The 19384-nt window shown below is 48.9% G+C and overlaps 1 protein-coding gene across 1 annotated transcript; it reads left to right on the top strand.

Moving 5' to 3' along the window:
• Positions 1 to 189: 189 nt before the first annotated feature.
• On the top strand, positions 190 to 14321 carry Mdh2 (malate dehydrogenase 2). The gene is made up of 9 exons (XM_057766174.1): positions 190 to 378; positions 6184 to 6352; positions 7268 to 7351; positions 8812 to 8921; positions 10063 to 10188; positions 11512 to 11589; positions 13102 to 13201; positions 13499 to 13650; positions 14011 to 14321. Exons 1-9 carry the CDS (start codon positions 313 to 315, stop codon positions 14140 to 14142), a joined length of 1017 nt encoding a protein of 338 aa, XP_057622157.1. The 5' UTR covers positions 190 to 312; the 3' UTR covers positions 14143 to 14321.
• Positions 14322 to 19384: the final 5063 nt, after the last annotated feature.

Raw genomic sequence — 19384 nt, 5'->3', positions numbered from 1 at the left:
CGAGCCTCTCTCGCGAGATCTTATCAGTGAGCGGCGTTCAGAAGGGATTCCTTACGAGCGACCGGGCGGGGGCACGTCAGGCTTTTCTCGCGAGATCTCGGAAATGGGCCGGGTCTTTCGTTTGAGGCTTGGCAGCGCTTAGCCGAGCCTGTCTCGCGATATTTGGTGGAGCGGAGCCCCGCTTTTGGCGTTTCTCTCGCGAGATCAGGTGGATCTGCGCCGGGCGGACACTGCGCAGAGTGGAGGTCGTTGGAGTCACTTGTCCACTGTTAGCTTGTTCGCCTGCAGATCCGTGTCCCGCCCGCCCCAGCCATGCTGTCTGCTCTCGCCCGGCCTGCCGGCGCCGCTCTCCGCCGTAGCTTCAGCACTTCGGCCCAGGTACTAGGGGCTTTCAGCCTAACGGGGAACTCTGGGTCGGCGCGTGCATCCCGGGAACGCTCCGGTTCTCCACCCGCAAAGCTCATCCTGGACATCAGGGCCTCTCCTGACATCCTGTGTGGAAAACCTGGGAGAGGAGCAGAACGGGGCCAGGTTTCCCCCTAAAGTGTGCGTTTTCTGTAGGTTCAGAAGCCACAGCTCTCAGTCCGGAAGCAAATTGCATTATATGCAACTCTGCATTGCTTTGACATAACTGATTTTCTCCTTGTAGCGTCCATGTGAGTTATTCGTGAGTAGGAGAAATAACGCATGACATTAACTATAGAGTACAGGCATCCTGAGGCTCTCAGGATAGAGAACGGAGTCAAGGTTACAGTAGTTTAACAGAATTGATTGAAATTCAACAACTGTCCGTGGCTTTTCCCCTAAGAGATTATTTTCTTTATTTATTTAGACCAGACTGGTCTTGAAGAGATCCGCCTCCGCCTCTCCAGTGCTGGGGATAAAGGCATGCACCGTCACGCCTCGTTTTTCTTTCTTTCTTTTTTTTATAAATAATTTATTTCCTTTTTACGTGTTTTGGTGTGAAAATGTCAGGTTCCCTGGACCTGGAGTTACAGACAGTTGAAAACTGCCATGTGGGTGCTGGGAATTGAATCTGGGTCCTCTGGAAGAGCAGCCTGTGCTCTTAACCACTGAACTCTTTCTCCAGCCCCATGCCTCGTTTTTCAGAAATGTGCATGTGCACATGTGTGTGCAGAGGCTAGAGAAGGACATCGGGTATGCTAGTCCATCACTCTCAGTCAGCCGTTCTCAGCCTGGGGATCAAACGATCCGTTCACAGAGGTCACATGTGAGATATTTACAGCACCATGCATAACAGTAGAAAAAATACAATTATGAAGTAGAAGCAAAAGTAATTTTATGATTGAGGGCCACCACAACATGAGGAACTGGTTTTGAAGGGTTGCAGCATTGGGAAGGTTGAGAACCGCTGCTCTAGACCTTATTTCTTTGGAATGAGGCCTTTGCCTGAACCTGCCAAGCTGGAGAACTGGGGATTTGAACTCAGCTCCTTAGGCTCTCACTCACTAAAGCATCTCCTCCACTAGAGCCTTTTTCCCTTACGAATTATTCTTGGAGGATCATCCCTGCTGTGGGTAGACTTGGCCTTGGACACCTACAGCTAAGTTATTTTTAGTCATCTTCTACTTGGACAGTGGTTCTTTAACAGAATCAATGAAGGAGTCCCAGGATCATGCCCAGAGGCTTTACAAATCTCTAGCAAAATCGATACAACCAAGGCTTCAGAAATAATTACCATAACCCAAAAGGAAACTTTTAATTTGAGGGGACTCCAGATTTCTGGTCATTTAGGTCATGTTTTCTGCTTCCCATTCAATCAGTTCATTGAAAAAATAAAGATACAGGGGGCTGGAAGAGATGCTCAGCAGTTAAAAGTGCTTGCTAATCTAGCAGAGGACCAGAGTTTAGTTCCCAGGACTGAAGGCAGGTGCCTGGCTAATGTAGTAGGACTCTGTCTCACAAGATGATGAGAAGGTGCCTGGGCTGGGTGAGGAGTGAGGAGTAAGTTAATTGGTAGGGTAGAGATGAAGATGGATGTGGAGGAGTAGAGCTCAGCAGAGATGGTGAAGAGTGTGACGGAGTGTTGGTGTGTGTTTGTGCACAGACAAGCCTGTTAAGCAAGTTCTGTACCACTGATCCACAGACCCAGGTTCAGCCCAATTGTGTTTGTTTGCTTGGGTTTTTTGTTTGTTTATAGAAAGAGACTCACTGCAACCTCGGCTGGGCTGGACCTCTGTATGTAGATTGGCTGTTCACAAACTAGAGATCCACCTGCCTCTATACTTCCTATGTGCTAGGACTAAAAGTGTGGGCCACTGTGCATCTATGCCCTGAGCAAAGTACAGAATTCTGTATTTTGATTTAAAATTTTAAAAATTATTAATGTACACATGTGTGTGTACTGTGTTCACATGTGGAGGCAAGGACAACATGGTTTTCATCTTCTGACATGTAGGTTCTGTGACTTGAACTCACTCAGGTCATTCAAGCTTGGCAACAGCCCCATCAGCCCCAGAGTTCTGTAGTAGATAGCTGTTGTCTCCTGTTATAAAGCGTCGTAGTAAGGAGCCCCAGAGGAACAAGTAGGGGTGGACAAGGAAGGAAGTTGAGGTTTTATTTTTAACTGGAGGGAAGGGCAGTGTGTGTGTTTGTGTATGTGTGCGCGCACATGTGTGTGCGCAAATGGTAGAGGGAATAGGACACTTGCTGGAGTCCATTCTCTCTCACCACCATGTGGGGAAGATTAGAGATTGAACTCATGTCCTTGGGCTTTTGAAGCAAGTGTTTTTACTTGCTGAGCCATCTCAGGCACAGGCCCAGCGTCAGGGAATGTGACATTTCAGCGAAGGCCAGAAGAAAGCATAGATCGATCACATGTAGAAAGGGTTCTGGGCAGATGGACAGTAACTGGCAGTCCAGTATGTGGGGCAGGGAGGCCTGGAATGATTGTGAATATGGGGGAGGTAGAGGGAACCCAGCAAGCTGTGTACAACTTGGGCATTTTCTCAAAGGTAGAGTACCATTTTGAACAGAACAGTTACTGAGGCCTGGGTGACAGCTGTGGATGTGGTGAGAGTTGGTGGAGCTAACTGAATTCACTGACGATACCGGAGAGTGGAGTCATGGGTGATGCCAAGGTTTCTACTGAGATGAGTAAGAGTTCTGGAAGGGCTTGCTAGAGGTGGCACTCAGTGGTAGTGTGCCTGTTTGGACTCACCCAGCGAAAGACTGGGGTGCGGCTCAGTGGTAGAGCCCCTGCCTAGAATCCCCCAGTGAGGGCTGGGGTGCGGCTCAGTGGTAAGAATGTAAAGACTTAGAGCAGGTTTAGGGTAGTAGGAAGGGTCAGCAGCTCAGCTTTGGATGGATTTAGAAAAAACATATTCAAAAATTTAAAAAAAAAATTGCCAGTTGGGTGTCCATTTAACTCTTGAGAAAACAGTGGAGTAAGTCCAAAGACAACTAGAACCAAGTATGTTTGGTCTCTAGACTTTGGATCCTCCCTCTCAAGGGTCCTCAATGCTTCTATTTCTAATATACATGTGCGTCCATGTAGTAGGAACACAGATGTAGAGGGTTTAAAACAAAGAATCACAGACTTGCATTCTGAATGCAAAGGTCGTGACTGAAATTACAATCTGTCCATCTTCAGAATAGTTGCCGAGCAGTAAACTGTTGAATGGGACTCTGGGCTCTCAGTAAAGGCCGGTGGGGTTGGAAGGAACCAATGTGATAATGCTTGGAGAGATCCCAACTGGGGTTGGCAAGATGGCTCAGAGGGTAAAGGTGCCTGACCCCAAGCTTGTCAGCTGAGTTCACCCCATTCTTTCACCCACATAGTGGAAGGATAGAACTAACTCCAGCAAGTTGTCTACTAGGTAGATAATGAAGTATAATAAAATAATGGTTTTTTGCAGATCCATTACTTGGGGACTAGGTTTGGTGTATGTTGGCAAAGTTGCTGTGGTGTACATCAGTGCACAGCATAGGACAGAATGAGAAAGGCCTCTCCTTCCTCACCAGGTTCCCATCAATATTATACAGAGCAGACCCACCTAAAGACCCTAGCATGGACACTAGCTCTTTTTCTTGGTAGCACTTAAGATTTTTATAGGTTAAAATAAAACAGCAAATTTGGGGGTGTTACACAGGGTTTCTCTATGTAACAGCTCTGGCTGTCTTGGATCTCGCTTTGTAGACCAGGCTGGCCTCGAACTCACAGAGATCCTCCTGCCTCTGCCTCCTTAATGCTGGGATTATAGGCATCTGTCACAACTGTCTGGATAAAAGGTTTCTTTTTCCTTGTTTTGTTTTTTTTTTCTTACTTTTTCAGAAAAACAGGTTTTAAGCTAGATGTCATAGTGCAAGACCTGTAAGCCCAGACCAGTTTCTCTGGGAGTTCCAGGTCAGCCCAGAACTCAAAGCAACAGAATAAACAGAAACCATGTAAATGGTTTTCTTCTGTTCCCCATTTGGGATTACCTTGTACTTTCCTTGATGGAACCGTTGTTGCCCTGTCCAGTGAAATGATGTAGGTGTGCTAAGGGAAGGCAACATGGCGGTGCCTGAGTGGAGGATGGGAGACGGTGAGACAGGAGCAAGTTGGGTCAGGCAGGACCTGAGGGGCCAAGTTCTTCCTGCACTGGTTCCCTGTTAGATTTGTTTTTGAGACAGGCCTCCCTGTGTAGGCCATGCTACTCTCTATCTATCTCAGGATTCTTCTGCCTCTGCCTCCTGAGGAACAGCTTCCCTCGGTGTGTGCCCCACCCCACCCCCGCACTCACATGCACCTTTTTCTTTTTTCTTCCAGTACCAGGGATGGAACCCAGATCCCCTCATTCATGCTTGGCAAGCACTGTCACTGAGCCACACCCTAACCTTGGGCTTTGGTTTTGATAACTGAAGCCCATTATTATTTATTACTTATTATACCATTAATTACTGTTCAATGTACACTTCCTGCTGCCTATCCATGTGACCTCCACCCACAGGTCCAGCCAGCCTTGGACTGAAAATGCTGCAAAAGAAAAAATACGGCCTGCAGTGGTGGCTCAAAGGTTAAGAGCCGTTGCTGCTCTTGCAGAGGACCTGAGTTCAGTTCCCAGCACCTACACTAAGCAGCCCACAACTGTCTTTAACAGTTCAGAGACCTGATGTCCCCTTCTGGTCTTCTTGGACATGCACGTACATGGCATGTATCCATACAGACACATGTACATAACATACAAGTATAAATAAAAATAATAAAAATCTTTCAAAAATACATTACTTACATACTGAACATGTGCAAGCTTTTTTCCCTGAATAACACTGTATTCATGATTATCTTCATATTTACATTGTATTGTTAGAAGTAATCTTTTTATTTTTAAAGTTTGTTGACATGTAGGTGTGCATGAAGTTAGAGAACAGCTTTTTTGGAGTTGATTCTCTTCTTCCACTCTGAGTCCAGAGACTCAAACTCGGGTCCTCAGACTTGCCAGCAAACACCTTTATTTGCTGAGTCATCTTGCCAGCCCATAAGTAATCTTGACGTAGTTTAAAGTACAGGTGAAGAGGGCCTATGGCTAGATACAGTAGAACACTTAATTAACAGGAACGAAGCTCTTGGTGGTTCAATTCCCAGTTCCTCAAATGCAGCATATGGCGGGGGTGGGGGGCAGCAGAAGAGGGGAAAGGAAGGACAGACAGGAGGATGTGTGTCAGTGATACATGGTGCTACTGGGTACTTTGGGAGGCTTTGGCCCTGTGGGGTGAGGGATCCTGGAACAAGCCCCTATGAGCACAGAGAAATAAACCACAGAGCAAAGGTAAGGCCATTATCAGTCCAACTGGCTACCTGGGTGGAGCTGCCTCTTATCACCCTCGTATCCTGCCATCTCCAGGCCTGGGTTCTCTCCTCTTGAACTTGGACTGCGGGATGAAGGTCCACAGCTCAACCACAGGCCGCTGGTCGATACAGCTGTTGCCTCATTCTCTGGCATCTTGTCCTCTAAAGAAGCCCCATTCTGCCGGGCGGTGGTGGGCACGCCTTTAATCCCAGCACACTCGAGAGGCAGAGGCAGGCGGATCTCTGTGAGTTCGAGACCAGCCTGGTCTACAGAGCGAGGTCCAGGACAGCCAGGGCTACACAGAGAAACCCTGTCTCCAAAAACCAAAAAAAAAAAGGAAGAAGAAGAGGCCCCATTCTATCTTAAGTGACATCTCTCTGCTTCTTTCTAGAACAATGCTAAAGTAGCCGTGCTGGGAGCTTCTGGGGGCATTGGGCAACCCCTTTCTCTGCTTCTAAAGAACAGCCCCCTAGTGAGCCGCCTGACCCTCTACGATATCGCTCACACGCCTGGTGTGGCGGCGGATCTGAGTCACATCGAGACCAGAGCAAACGTGAAAGGTACATGGCTGCCATGCCCAAGTTCTAGAGCGGGATCTTAGATGATTTGGACCTGGGCCTACAAACACTTAAACAGTGGTGTCTTTTAGAAGGCTGGGCTGCTGGTGGTGGGCGTGGTGGTGCACACCTTTAATCCCAGCACCCAGGAGGCAGGGGCAGGTGGATCTCCGTGAGTTCTAGGACAGCCAGGCTACACATAGAATCCCTTTCTCAAAAAAAAAAGAAAGCTGAGGCTGGCAAGATGGCTTCGTGGGTGAGTGGGCCCTTGCTGTAAAAGCCTGGTGACCTGCATTCGCTCCCCAGAACCCACGTGGAGGTGGTGGAAGGAGAGAACCAATTCCCCAAGAATTATCCTTCACAGGTGGGCTGTGTTGACACACACACACCCCATAATTACAAATAATTTGTTGTATAAGTATAAAGCAGGGCATGGTGATACACACCTGTCACCCCAGCCCTTGGGGGTAAGGCAGAAGGATCCTGGGTTCAAGGTTAGCCTGGGCTGAATAGCAAGACCTTGTAGAACGATCTTCAGAGTAGTTGGTAGAGTGCTTGCTTGGCATGTAAGAATTCCCGAGTTGAGTCTGAGTCTCCATCACTCAGGAAGGCCAGCTGTTTGGTATCGGGCTACGTAGTACAACATAATTTTAAAGAGGCAGATCTGGACCCAGTCACAAACCTCCTGAAATCCTCAGAAATAGACTCTTTCCCCCTAGATAGTAAGAGTAATGGGGCGTGGTGATGCAGGTGGATCCCTGCCGGTTTCTGTAGATTCCACTTCAGCGGGGCTCTTCCCCTTAGACAGGGGCTGTCGATTCACAGATGGGACCCACCAGCTTTGATCCCTCCCCTCAGATGTGATGACTTCCCTGGGCTCATACAGGTGACATTGCTCTAATGGGATGTTCCTCCTAGGCTACCTTGGACCTGATCAGCTACCAGACTGCCTGAAAGGTTGTGATGTGGTGGTGATCCCAGCCGGAGTGCCCAGGAAGCCAGGTGTGTGGTGGGGAGCATCCTGGAGTGGGGTAGAGGGCTCAGCTGTTCAGGTCCTAACACCCACATATCCCTGTAACTCCAGCTTCAACAAGTACAACACCCACTCACAGCTTTGTAGACCCACCACATACATATAAATACATTTTTTAATAAATTTTAAAAACCTTACCTGAAGTGTCCCTCCCCGGCTGAGAAGGGCTTTCTGCTAAAGTGCGGATTTACTTCCTTTCCCATTGCAAAGATCTCCAGAGACTTCCTCCTTACCCTTGGTGACAAAACTTGAAGTTGACAGCAAATGTCACTCTGTTTAGAGGGCCCTGTCCTCCACCCAACTCCACCTCAGGACTCCTGCTAACCTCTAATGGCCCCCAGCGACTCACTCCATCTGCACACCCCAAGACTATCTTTAGCCGTAGTAGAGTGTTTTCTCTGTAAAACAGATTTACTTAAAATGGGAGCCCTGTTCATGCTGAATTTAACAGTTAGCACCTGGTACCTATTTTAAACTATGCGCACAGGCCTTCAAGGTGGCAGTAAAGGTGCATGCACCAAGCCTGACGAGTTCAGTCCCTGGAAGCCACTTTGACAGCAGTGCCTTTAGTGCCCTTCCGTGGACTCTCTTTGCTTTAGTTCCTGTGCATGTAAAGTTTCTGGGCTGTAGCTAAATATTTTGTTTCTTTGGGAAGGGGTCATGACCATTTTCAATGAGAAGACTGAGTTTCCTTAACTGCTGATCGCTATTTAAAGAAAATTTTTCCTACCTTCTTCAAGGGTTGTGCGTCTCACACTTGGCCCCTGCAGGTGTCAGGCAGGGAGGCAAACCCCGTGAGGAAATGAGAACGAAAACCCACTGCAGACTGACTTCGTCAGCCTGGGTCAGACTTTGGGGGCTCTAATGCAAATTTTAAACCCAGTACAATTTGGGGAAAGATTTCCAGGCAACAATCAGTCCAATTCCAGGTGTAGAATACATCTTAAGGTGTGACTACATGGAGACTCTTTTACATAGTACGTGTGACCGTGAGAGCAGGTTCTGTAGCTAAAGGGCCTAGAACCTAGTGGGGGTTGAGGTCAGTGGGCCATAAAGTACATGTGACATCTCCCCTAAGGATGGGTAAGGTCTAGAGAGGGAAGTCTGGGATGATCATTCTGGGGTGTTGGGTGAGGTCTGCCTTCACAGATAACAAAAAGGTCACCAGGGCATTAATAACACCCGGCTTTCTAGATGGAATGCAGGTATTTGGTTTATAAAAACGAACTCCATTCAGGAGACACTCCTGTGTTTCCTGATTCTCTTAGTGTTTCTCTGTGAGTATAGGGTCCTCAGTGTCCCCAACAATGGAAGGTGACTGCCAACTCTGACTTGCCCTTTGACACGGAGAATAAATTAAAATGTAATAAAAAATTTTTGAAATTTCGTCATGTTCTTTGTGACTTTCTCACCCCCTGGACTATCCCAGGAATGACGCGGGATGACCTATTCAACACCAATGCTACCATTGTGGCCACCTTGACTGCCGCCTGTGCCCAGCACTGCCCTGAAGCCATGATCTGCATCATTGCCAACCCGGTGAGAATGGGGTGGGGTGGAGGGGGCAGGGCTGGTCACGTGTGTATTAGATGCTCACATTGGAGGTGTTGAGGTCTTGGAATGTATCCTAAAACTGCCTTTTATCACTAATCAAGAGCTGGTACCTGGCTCTTCAAACTGACTCTCCTTCAGGCAGGTTAGCTACCTTCTCTGTATCTTACTCTCCCCACCTGGGATACCCATCTCCTTTCTCTTTCTCCTCCTCCACCACCTTCTTCTCTTTACTCTTCCTCTTCCTCTTTTTGGATGGGAGGGGTGTGGGCAAGGTCTTACTTAGGGGCTCAAGTTGGCCCATAACTCAGTCCTACTTCTGCCTCCCACGTGCTGGCATGGAGGGGTTCCAGGTGCACCAGCATGCCTTGCTCAAATTGCCCACCTATATAATTCCTTTCAACCATGGTTGTGGTAGCCTGTGGCTCCTCTCTTCTGTTACATTAACTGCACAACATAAATCTTGCCTTTTTATTGTTTGATTTCTGTGCCTGGGTGGTGTCCTAAGCTCTTGCCCTATTGCATTAAGTCATTCAGTCTTCACACCTCATGAGGTAGTTGTATAGTTTCCATTTGTCTTAGTTACTGTTCTGTTGTAATGAAACAGCACAGCCAAGGCCGCTTATAAAAGAAATCATTTAATTGGGGACTGGCTTACATTTCAGAGGATTGGTCCATGCTCACCGTGGTGGGGAGTGTGTTAGGCAGGCAGTCATGGTGCTGCTGCAATAGCTGAGTGAGAGATTGAGACTAGTGTCAATCCACCATTGTGACACGCCTCCTGATCCTCCCAAACAGTTCTACTAACTAGGGACCAGCCATTCAAACGTGTATGGGTATGAGGGCCATTCTCTTTGAAACCACACCGTCACACGGATAAATTTTACAGGTTTTAGGGAGTCAGGCAGCTTGTTCACCTGTTCTTAGCCATCCTCAGCCCAGCAGAAGAACTCGCCTCCTGTGTCCAAGATGATGGCTGAAGGGCTGTCAAGGAACAAGTGTCCTTGCAGTAAAGGGTGTCTTTGTTCACATGACACGGCCACCTTACCTTGTAGGTGGCTTACAGTTATTGGCAGGCCCTGTTGCTGGGCTCCACCCTCAGCTGACATCCGTCTCATGGTTTTCCCAGGTTAACTCCACCATCCCTATCACCGCAGAAGTTTTCAAGAAGCACGGCGTGTACAACCCCAACAAGATCTTCGGTGTGACAACCCTTGACATTGTCAGAGCGAACACATTCGTGGCGGAGCTGAAGGTGTGGGCCCTGTGGGCGCCTCTCAGTTGCCTATTTTCTAAACTGCTCAGCTACCCTTGCTCCTGGGCAGGCATGGAAGATGATGGGGGTATGGGCCTGGGGGTTTCAGTCTCTAGCTGGCTTCAGTGTTTTCTGTAGGAGCAGGCAGTGAACCCCATAGGCCCAGACTTAGCATGCCCTCTGCCCTGGATCTCTTCCCAGTGCATCAGGGTTCAGACTTTATCTAATCCCCTCGTGGATGGAAGCCATTTGTCCCATTCACCATGCCCTGGAAAAACTAGATTTATCTGCGAGTTCTTACACACAGTGAGAAGGACTTAGAAAGTTCCAGAAATCATAAAGTATCTGGACTGTCATCTGGGGCTTCTAGTCCTACCTCCTTTTCTTGGGTTACCCGTGTAGCTTACCTTGAAGAATTCTTATCCTACCAGCTTCTCCACTCTTAGACTGTGCCCAACTCATTTTTTTAATGCGTAGAGATATGAGTAGGCATAATGGTTTGGTTTTTTTTTTTTTTTTTTTTTTTTTTTTGGTTTTTTCGAGACAGGGTTTCTCTGTAGCTTTGGTGCCTGTCCCGGAACTAGCTCTTGTAGACCAGGCTGGTCTCGAACTCCCAGAGATCCACTTGCCTCTGCCTCCCGAGTGCTGGGATTAAAGGTGTGCGCCACCACCGCCCGGCCTGGCATAAATTTTTTTTTTTTAAATTATATGTGGGTCTGTGTGGAATTGTGTGTACAAGTCCTTAGGTGTCCAGAGAAGAGCATCAGTTCCTCCTGGAACTGGAGATGCAGACAGTTGTGAGCTGCTGTGTGGGTGCTGGGAGCCAAACTCTGGTGCCCTGTAAGAGCAGCAAGCACTCTTGCCAGTGTCTGTTCTGATGCCTTTCCCAGCCTGCTTGAGCCCTGCTGTTCTGCCGTCCAGCTCCGGTGTAGAACAACTTTAATTTCTCGGACTTGAGGGAGAGGAGCTCTTTCTCTGGAACAGAATGTGGGGGTACTTGTTTGGACATTTCCAGTCCTAGGAACGACTGTTGCTGTCCTCTGATTCCACAAGAATGTCTGGTGGCTAGAAGGGTGGACAACACAGTCTGGCCTCGACAGAGGAGCATGTGGTGACCCCTACACAAGCTGTCCCTCTCTGCACCTGCTCACAGTGACTGATCATAGGGTAGGGCCCAAGTGCTAGGCACAGCCAGGGTCCGACTCTTGGGTCATCCTGGTTTGTTTCTGAGCGTTCTGGGTTTCCAGTCTACACTTTAGGTGACTGCGACTTGTTTTCTACTCGGAGACCTTGTTAACAATCTGCTTCCTGCCTTGTGAATAGGGTTTGGATCCTGCTCGGGTCAACGTGCCTGTCATTGGTGGCCATGCTGGGAAGACCATCATCCCCTTGATCTCTCAGGTATGTGAGTGGCTGTGAGAGAGAGTGTGCGTGTGTGTGAGAGAGACTAATGGATGGATCTCAGGAAGCTTTAAGATCACACTCAGGGCTGCCTTGAAGGTCTTGAAACAGTCTGGGGTAAGTGGGACTGGCCTGTGTATTGTGGAGGGATTCCTGCCGTGCCGGGAACCCAATTGTCTAGGGTCTTCCTGACTACAGCCTGTGGACCAGATGGAATCAGAAGCTGCTGGCTCCAGCACACTGGAGATCCCATGAGATCAAAGACAGTGTAGGAGGCCAGGTCCCCACAGGTGCACAGCTGTAATCCCCGCTTTGGGAACTGGAGGCAAGAGGATTAGGAGTTCAGGGTTATTAGCTGTGTAGTGACGACATCGAGCCCTTTGGTGAACAAAACAAAATAGTTAAATTGTGACAGAGTTAGCACCATGTGAAATGAGATCTGTCAATCAGTTCCATAGCCCCTGAATGTGACATGCCAAGGACTCATATCTCTGGTACTTATGCATAGAACTTTGTTTTAAAATGTATGACAGTAAGTGAAGCGAGAGGGAACAAGGCATCCATCCGATGTCATGGATGGAGATGGAAATATGGCTCAGTGGTTACAAGCACTTGCTATTCTTCCAAAGGACTCGAGTTCATTTCTCGCACTTAATGTTGGGTACCTTACAACCAACCACCTGTAACTCCAACTCCAGGGATCTGCTGCCCTCTTCTGGCTTCCGTGGGCATCCCCACAATAAGGCATTCACATACACATACAAATCTAAAACAGCAATTCTCCAAGCTCAAGTGTCACTTGAGGTGGGAGAACTTTTCTAAATGGGGACAGTAGAGGAGAGGTGGCAGTGACGTAATTGGATGCCGCTTGGTCTTCTGATGGATCCATGGTGTGTAGCCATGGAGCGTGTTGCTCAGTATGCAAAACTCTTGAAAAGTGAGAGAGAGGAGGCTCAGTCAGCAAAGTGCCTGCCGTGCAAGCATGAGGACCTGAGTTGTTTCCCAGCACCTGTGAAAAAAAAGCCAGGTGCAAGATGTCATCCTAGTGCTGAGGAGGAGAGAGAAGGGTGTCTGGGACTTGCTAGGCAGTCATCCTGACTGAGTCGGATCTGGGTTCAGTGAGAGACCCTGTCTCAAGGTAAGCTGGAGGGTGATTGGTGGAAACCCTTGACACCAGCCTCAGGAAATTATACATGTGTACACACAAGCAAGGGAGCCAGGCATGGTGGCAGTCCCATGTGGAAATACATAAGATCTGTCTCAACCAAGCCTCCAGAAAAAGTGAATTTGCTTTTGTCAGTAGGAAATGATGTTGGGGTCTCTGTGGTTGAGTGGTGGGGACTGCTGTCTGGCATGATTGAGGCCCTGGGTTCCATCCCCGCTACTGGTATCTGGTTATAGTGGTGCCATGATGGGAGGTGGAACACACTGTGGAGTGGGGGTTGGGTCAAGCCTGGGAAGGGCAGGGGTTGTTGTACCAGAAAATTACTCAGTCCCTGGCTTGCCCTGCAGTGTACCCCCAAAGTTGACTTTCCCCAAGACCAGCTGACTGCGCTCACCGGGAGGATCCAGGAGGCTGGCACGGAAGTTGTGAAGGCCAAGGCTGGAGCAGGTGGAGTTCCACACATCCCTGGGGCTGGGGACTCTGACACTGGGGCCAGGATGTTAGCACTACAGGGAAAGACTGCTTATCTCTGGGTAGGGAATGGGTGTCCCACTCAGGAGAAGGTTCTAGAAGGCAGTGGAGATTCTTTGGGATGAGGGTGGCTATAGAGTTGGAGACAGTGAAATGCAGAGGTGCAGACCAGATTTCCCACCTTGAGCTGTGGTGTGTAGGTGCTTTTCTGGGAGCACAACCCCTGGTTTCTGGGGTCTGGTGCTGGCTGTGCTGACCACCATTCTCTCCTAGGCTCTGCCACTCTGTCCATGGCTTATGCTGGAGCCCGTTTTGTCTTCTCCCTTGTGGATGCCATGAACGGGAAGGAAGGTGTTGTCGAGTGTTCTTTCGTTCAGTCCAAGGAGACAGAGTGCACTTACTTCTCCACACCCTTGTTGTTGGGGGTACGTATCCAGGGTAACCGAGGTTGTGGTTGGTGCCTGGTTGGCTTTGGGGAAGGGAGAGTCATGTCTCAGGATGCAGAGCCGGGCCTGTCACCAGGCAGTGCAGCCTGTAGTTTGGGGATGTAACAGCTACAGATGGCTGTCCAGGCCAGATGAGCTTTGAAAGAAGCTGATCCCTCCTGGGCTGGGATGCAGCTAAGCCTCTGCTTAGTGAGCCCAGCCGCAGTGAGGGGCTGGGGGCTTGTCTTAGCTAACGAGCACCTGTGCCCTCAGTCTCCTGGGTGCTAGGATTTCAGACCTGTGCCACCAAGCTAAGCTAGAAACTTGGTTTCACATGTCACCATATTCCCTCTCTTCCAGAAAAAAGGCCTGGAGAAGAACCTGGGCATTGGCAAAATCACTCCTTTTGAGGAGAAAATGATTGCCGAGGCCATCCCTGAGCTCAAAGCCTCCATCAAGAAAGGCGAGGACTTTGTCAAGAATATGAAGTGAGAGGTTCAAGTCCCAAGCAGCCATATCACCCTAACTTATTCAGCATCATGTCACTGAAGCCAGCAGGGTCTTCAGTTTGCTTTGATGGTGGGTGTTGTACCAGCATCAGCATCCCTTCCCAATGATGGCTGGTCTGTTGATAATGACAATAAAGCAGACTGATTGTCTTTTTCACGGTCTCCATCAGCTTGCTCCAGGGCCTTGTCACCACACTGTGAATCAGAAGTAGTCTGGCTGGGCATGGTGGTCCACACCTTTAATCCCAGCTTTCAAGAAGAGAGACAGAATCACTGATTTCAAGACCAGACTGATCTACATACTGAATTACAAGCCAGCTGAGGCTACATGGAGAACCCATGTCGCAGAATGATAATATAATAATAATAATAGCTACGGTCTGGTCACGTGTTAGGCAGAGACCTCTGAAGCTTCAAGGAAGTCTAAGCCAAACCTGATAGTGCATGCGTGTATACTGTAGAAGGTGAGGCAGGAGGATCTGAAATCAAGACCTGCACACACTACAGTTGAGAAGAGAGCAGTGGCAGGCAGCTGAGGGAGACCCTGTCTCCGAATATTGGAGCAGTGGGGTTGGAGCTCAGCAATAGAGCACTAGCCAGAGCTCCCTCAGTGTGGGCTTAGGTCTAGAATGCTTCCTAGCATGTCCCAGACCTTAGGTTCTGTCATGCTTAGTTCAGCCATCAATTTGACACAGCCTAGAGTCACCTGAAAAGGGATCTTTTCTATTCAGTTTCCCTGGTTAGATGCACCTGCAAGTGTGACTGTAAAACCTTGTCTTGGTTCTAAGTTGGTATAGAGCAGCCCGGCCCACTATGGATTATGCATTACCTGGGCAGGTGACCCTGGGCTGTATAGGAAAACTCACTGTGGGGCTGGAGAGATGGCTCTGTGTAAAGGGCCTATACTACTGCAGAGCCTTCTAGTTGGCTCCCAGCATGTGTGCCGTGAAGCTCACAACTGCCTGTAACTCCAGCCCTCTGGCTTCTGTGGGCTCCGGCACAGACACGTCTTTAAAGGTGAAATAGCTGGATGTTGTGGCACACGCCTGTAATCCCAGCACTCAGGCAGGTGGGTCTCCGAGAACCAAGCCAGACAGCTACATACTGAGACCCAAGTCTCAACCAAACAAAATAAATCTTTGAGAAAGAAATCTGGCAGAGTGAGCACGCTCCCTGCCCTCCCTTGATCTGAGGTAATGCAGTGTGGAATAGCAACCAGGCTGGCTGTCAAGTTCCTGCCTTGACTTCCCTCAATGATGGGCTGTGACCAGGAAGTGTGAGCCACAAACCCTTTGCTTCCCTGAGATGGTTCTGGTCACGGTGTTTGTCATAGCAACAGAAAGACTGGAACAGGTTCAGTTCCTAACTCCACCAAAAAATAAAAGGTCTGAGGATTGCCATGAGTTCATGATCAGCCTGGACTACATAAGTGCCCTGCTCCAGGAGAGAAAACCAAAGCTCACTGCCATTTCTGATTCATTCTGTATGTGACACTCTACAGCCTTTTTGGGCAGCATGTGCTGTTGGATAGGATCCTTGCATTCACCTGACAGGCTGGTTCTCAGAGGCGGGCCAAGTGACGTCTTGGATGTGGCTGTTCACTGCTCATTATATTCTAGGACTGCCTTGTGGAGGGCCCCCTGGGAAAGCAGACTGGGTTCTTACCCACTACCCATTATCTCCAGGAAATAAATATATATGAGAGAGAGAGGTAGATACTGGGGATCAAACTCAAGATTCTCGTCCTGGTTAGTCTTGTTTGTATAAACTTTTTTTTTTTAAATCTTATAATAAAAAACATCACAAACCAAAAATTAACTAGACCCAAAGTCCATACAACTTAATGAAATTATGTACAATTAGAAACAGAAATTGTAGCCAGGCGGTGGTGGTACATGCCTTGATCCCAGGAAAGGCAGGTGCATATCCAAGTTGGAAGCCAGCCTGGTCTACATACTTGTAGGACAGCCAGGGGTGCATACAGAGACTGTCTTAACTAAGGGGAGGAGAAGAGAAGAAAATCACCCACATTAAACTTTACACTTTAAATCCATGGCAGAATGGGAACTAGGAGAAAAATTAGCTTCATGGCCACTAGCTGGTGGCCTTTTGAGTCTCTCTATGTAGTTCAAGTTGATGTCAAAATCCTGCTGCAGTTTTCTGGGTGCTGAGGCCACAGGTGTATATCACCATGCTCATGTTGGCTCCTGGTCTGAGAATTAGCAGGAAAAATGCAGGTGAAGAGCCAGGACCGCAGGGTGCCAGGGAACAGTCCCAGGTAGGAGAAAGAGTCATGGGTCTTCCCTGGCTTCTCACATGGAGGACAGCACTGGGCTGGCTCTGCAGACTGGGGAGCATTTCAAGCTGCCAAAGGAGCGACTTTTAAACTGACCCTGAGACACACATGGCCTTACCAGCTACAAAGTTCATGCTCAAAAGCCTCAAGAGGGAGATGGTTGAGTGGATAAGAGCACTTATTCTGTATAAGTAAGAGAAAGGACCTGACTTCAAATCCTCCCACACACCCATATAGCAAGCTGGGCGTGGCTGCACATATCTGTAAGCCCCAGATCGTAGACTGGGGTCCCGAGAACTTGCAGGCCAGCTAGCCTAGACAAAAGCAAGCTTCCTATTCAGTGAGATCCACTGTCTCAAGACAATGAAGTAGAGGACAATAAATAGACATCCAACACCCTGTTAGTAAAGTGTTAGAGGCATGATTATTAGAACCTGAGTTCAATTCCTGAAGCACAAAAAAATCCAGGTGTGAACCCAGTGTGGTGGTGCACGCCTTTAATCCCAGTACTTGGGAGGCAGAGGCAGATGGATCTTTGTGAGTTCATGCCAGCCTGGTCTACAAATTGAGTTCCAGGACAGCCAGGGCTGTTACAAAGAAATCCTGTCTCAAAAAACAAAAACAAAACAAAAATCCAGGTGTGATGTGTGCTTGTAATCCCAGCACTGGGCAGATGGATGGATTCCCGGAGTCGCTGGCCAACCAGCCTGGCCAGATCAGTGAAGGAAAGGCCCGTGAGGAGAACTGTCTCGGAAACAGTGCGGACAGCCAAGCTGTTCTGAGGAACGTCTGAAGCTGACCTCCACACACGAGTGCACATATGAGCACACACCTGTACACACGTGCACACAAACACAAACCTAACCAAGGGTTTTTTTTTCTTTTTAATCTTAATGTCTTAAGTAACTTTACAATTTTGTGTTAGGGTCCGTAGCTGTCCTGAGCACATGCCTTGGAGCCGCAGGCCCATGACAGGAGAATCAGGCTCGTTTGGTGAGACTGGCACACCCAGTTGAAGGGTGTGGCTCTCCTCCCGGAGACCAAAGAAACAGTACGTCAACAGGGCTGGTCAGGGAGGGGCTAACTGGACGTTCTCTAAGAACAGTATATACGTCTAGCTGCTGGGCCATCCCTCCAGCCCCTCCTGGGCTTCCACTGGCTCCAGAGCTCCCTGATTGTTCGGCCTGGCTGGCTGGCTAGCAAGTGCCAGGAAAGAATCCCCCTGTTTCCATCTGACCCCACTGTGGCGTTTTCAAGGGCATATTGCCACTTTTGGCTTAGGTGGTGCATCCTTCAAACTCAGGTCTTATGGAACATGCGCTTCACCCACCGAGCCATCTCCCAGCACAGCTGGTGGGTTTTTAAGGGAGTGGAAATGGGGGCTGAGAGATGCACTCTCACCCCTTTCCATGCTGCTCATTGCCACCCCAAGGTTGGCCCCCTCCCAGACCAACTGTCCCGTACAGCCAGGAAAGAAAGGTGAAGGAGGCAGTTAGAGTGTTAACGAGCACGTGAAGCCGAGAGCCAGTCCTTAGCAGCACCAAGGAGCGGGGAGCCCGGATAAGGACAAATGAGACGCAGAAGATTGCCGGAGTCGGGAAGGAGCCACAGTTGCGCTAGAAAATGAAAAGGAAAGCAGTGTAAAGAAGCGTGGGAAAGCAGGGAGTTCCTAACCCAGGCTTCTAGGTCAAGACGCTGCAGTTCCCTCTGTGGCCAGAAGAGGGCGAGAGAGCCCGATGCGCACAGCTTCCTGGCAAGGCTAGGTCACTCTGGAGTGAGATTAGCATTCCAGAGCCAAACCAGGCCAGCCATGCTGTCTGGTCTTGGCTCATCCAGGCGGGAGGGAGGAGACAGTCACCAGACAGAGTTGGAACGAACAATAAGGGGAGGGCCAAAGAAAGAGCCTCACAAATTGCAAAGCAAAGCTCCGAGTCTCTATTGCAGGTTTGTAGGGGGAGGCCAGACTAACCTTGGGTTTCTCTTGTCTCCAATGCCCTGGACAAGGACACTGCTGACATCCAAAGGAGCGAGGGGGCTGAGATTCAAACCCAGGACAGGAGAAAGCTACTGGGTGGACGGGAATGGGATTGGGGGATGGCACTTGGGCCTGCCCTGCAGCCTTCTGCAGAGGGAGATATATATCCCACTATAAGAAGCTATTGTTGAGTGGAGAGATGACTCACCAGTTAAAACAACTTACTGCTCCTCCAGAGGATCTGAGTTCCATTTCCAGCACCCATGTAGGGCAGATTACCACTGATTGAGCTCCAGTTCCAAGGGATCCAAAGCCCTCTTGTGGCCTCTGGGGGCTATGGCACTCTTGTGATGCACATAATCTTATGCAGGCATACACACACACACACATAAAAATAATTAAATCTTTTTTAAAAAGAGGCTACTGTCTCCTTTCTCTCTGCCAGTGTTCTAGACCAGGTGACCCCATTGCTTAGGGGCAAACATCTAACCAAAGCCAATTGACTAGAACACATTCTCTTTCTCATCCTCTTCATTTTGGTCTATGGCGTCGAATGGGGTCACCATGGGGCAGCCTGCACCAGATGGCAAAAGTGGAAATCCTCTTGAAGATAGTTACACCAGGACAGCCGACCTATTGGTGAGATAGTCACACCATAACCTGCTAGTCATCTGTGGCTGCTCTGTCTGAGGCCACTGCCTGTAGATCTCCCCTAAAGCCCCCTTTAGTAAAGGGGTAACTCCTGGCAGCAGCATGAGGGTCCCTATGTCCACTGATCGGTACCTAAATGCTTCTGGTACCCATCTAAAATCAAAGATTTGATTTCATTTTTAATTATATGTATGTTGCAGAGCGTGGAGTGTGCATATGTGTGCAGATCTCCCTGGTGTCCAGAAGGGGGTGCCAGGTCCCCTGGAGCTAGAGTTTCAGATGGCTGTGAGCTTTCTGATGTGA

The sequence above is a fragment of the Chionomys nivalis genome, chromosome 3, assembly GCF_950005125.1.
Source record: "Chionomys nivalis chromosome 3, mChiNiv1.1, whole genome shotgun sequence".
Classification (NCBI taxonomy): domain Eukaryota; kingdom Metazoa; phylum Chordata; class Mammalia; order Rodentia; family Cricetidae; genus Chionomys; species Chionomys nivalis.
This window is presented reverse-complemented; position numbering and strand designations above follow the sequence as displayed.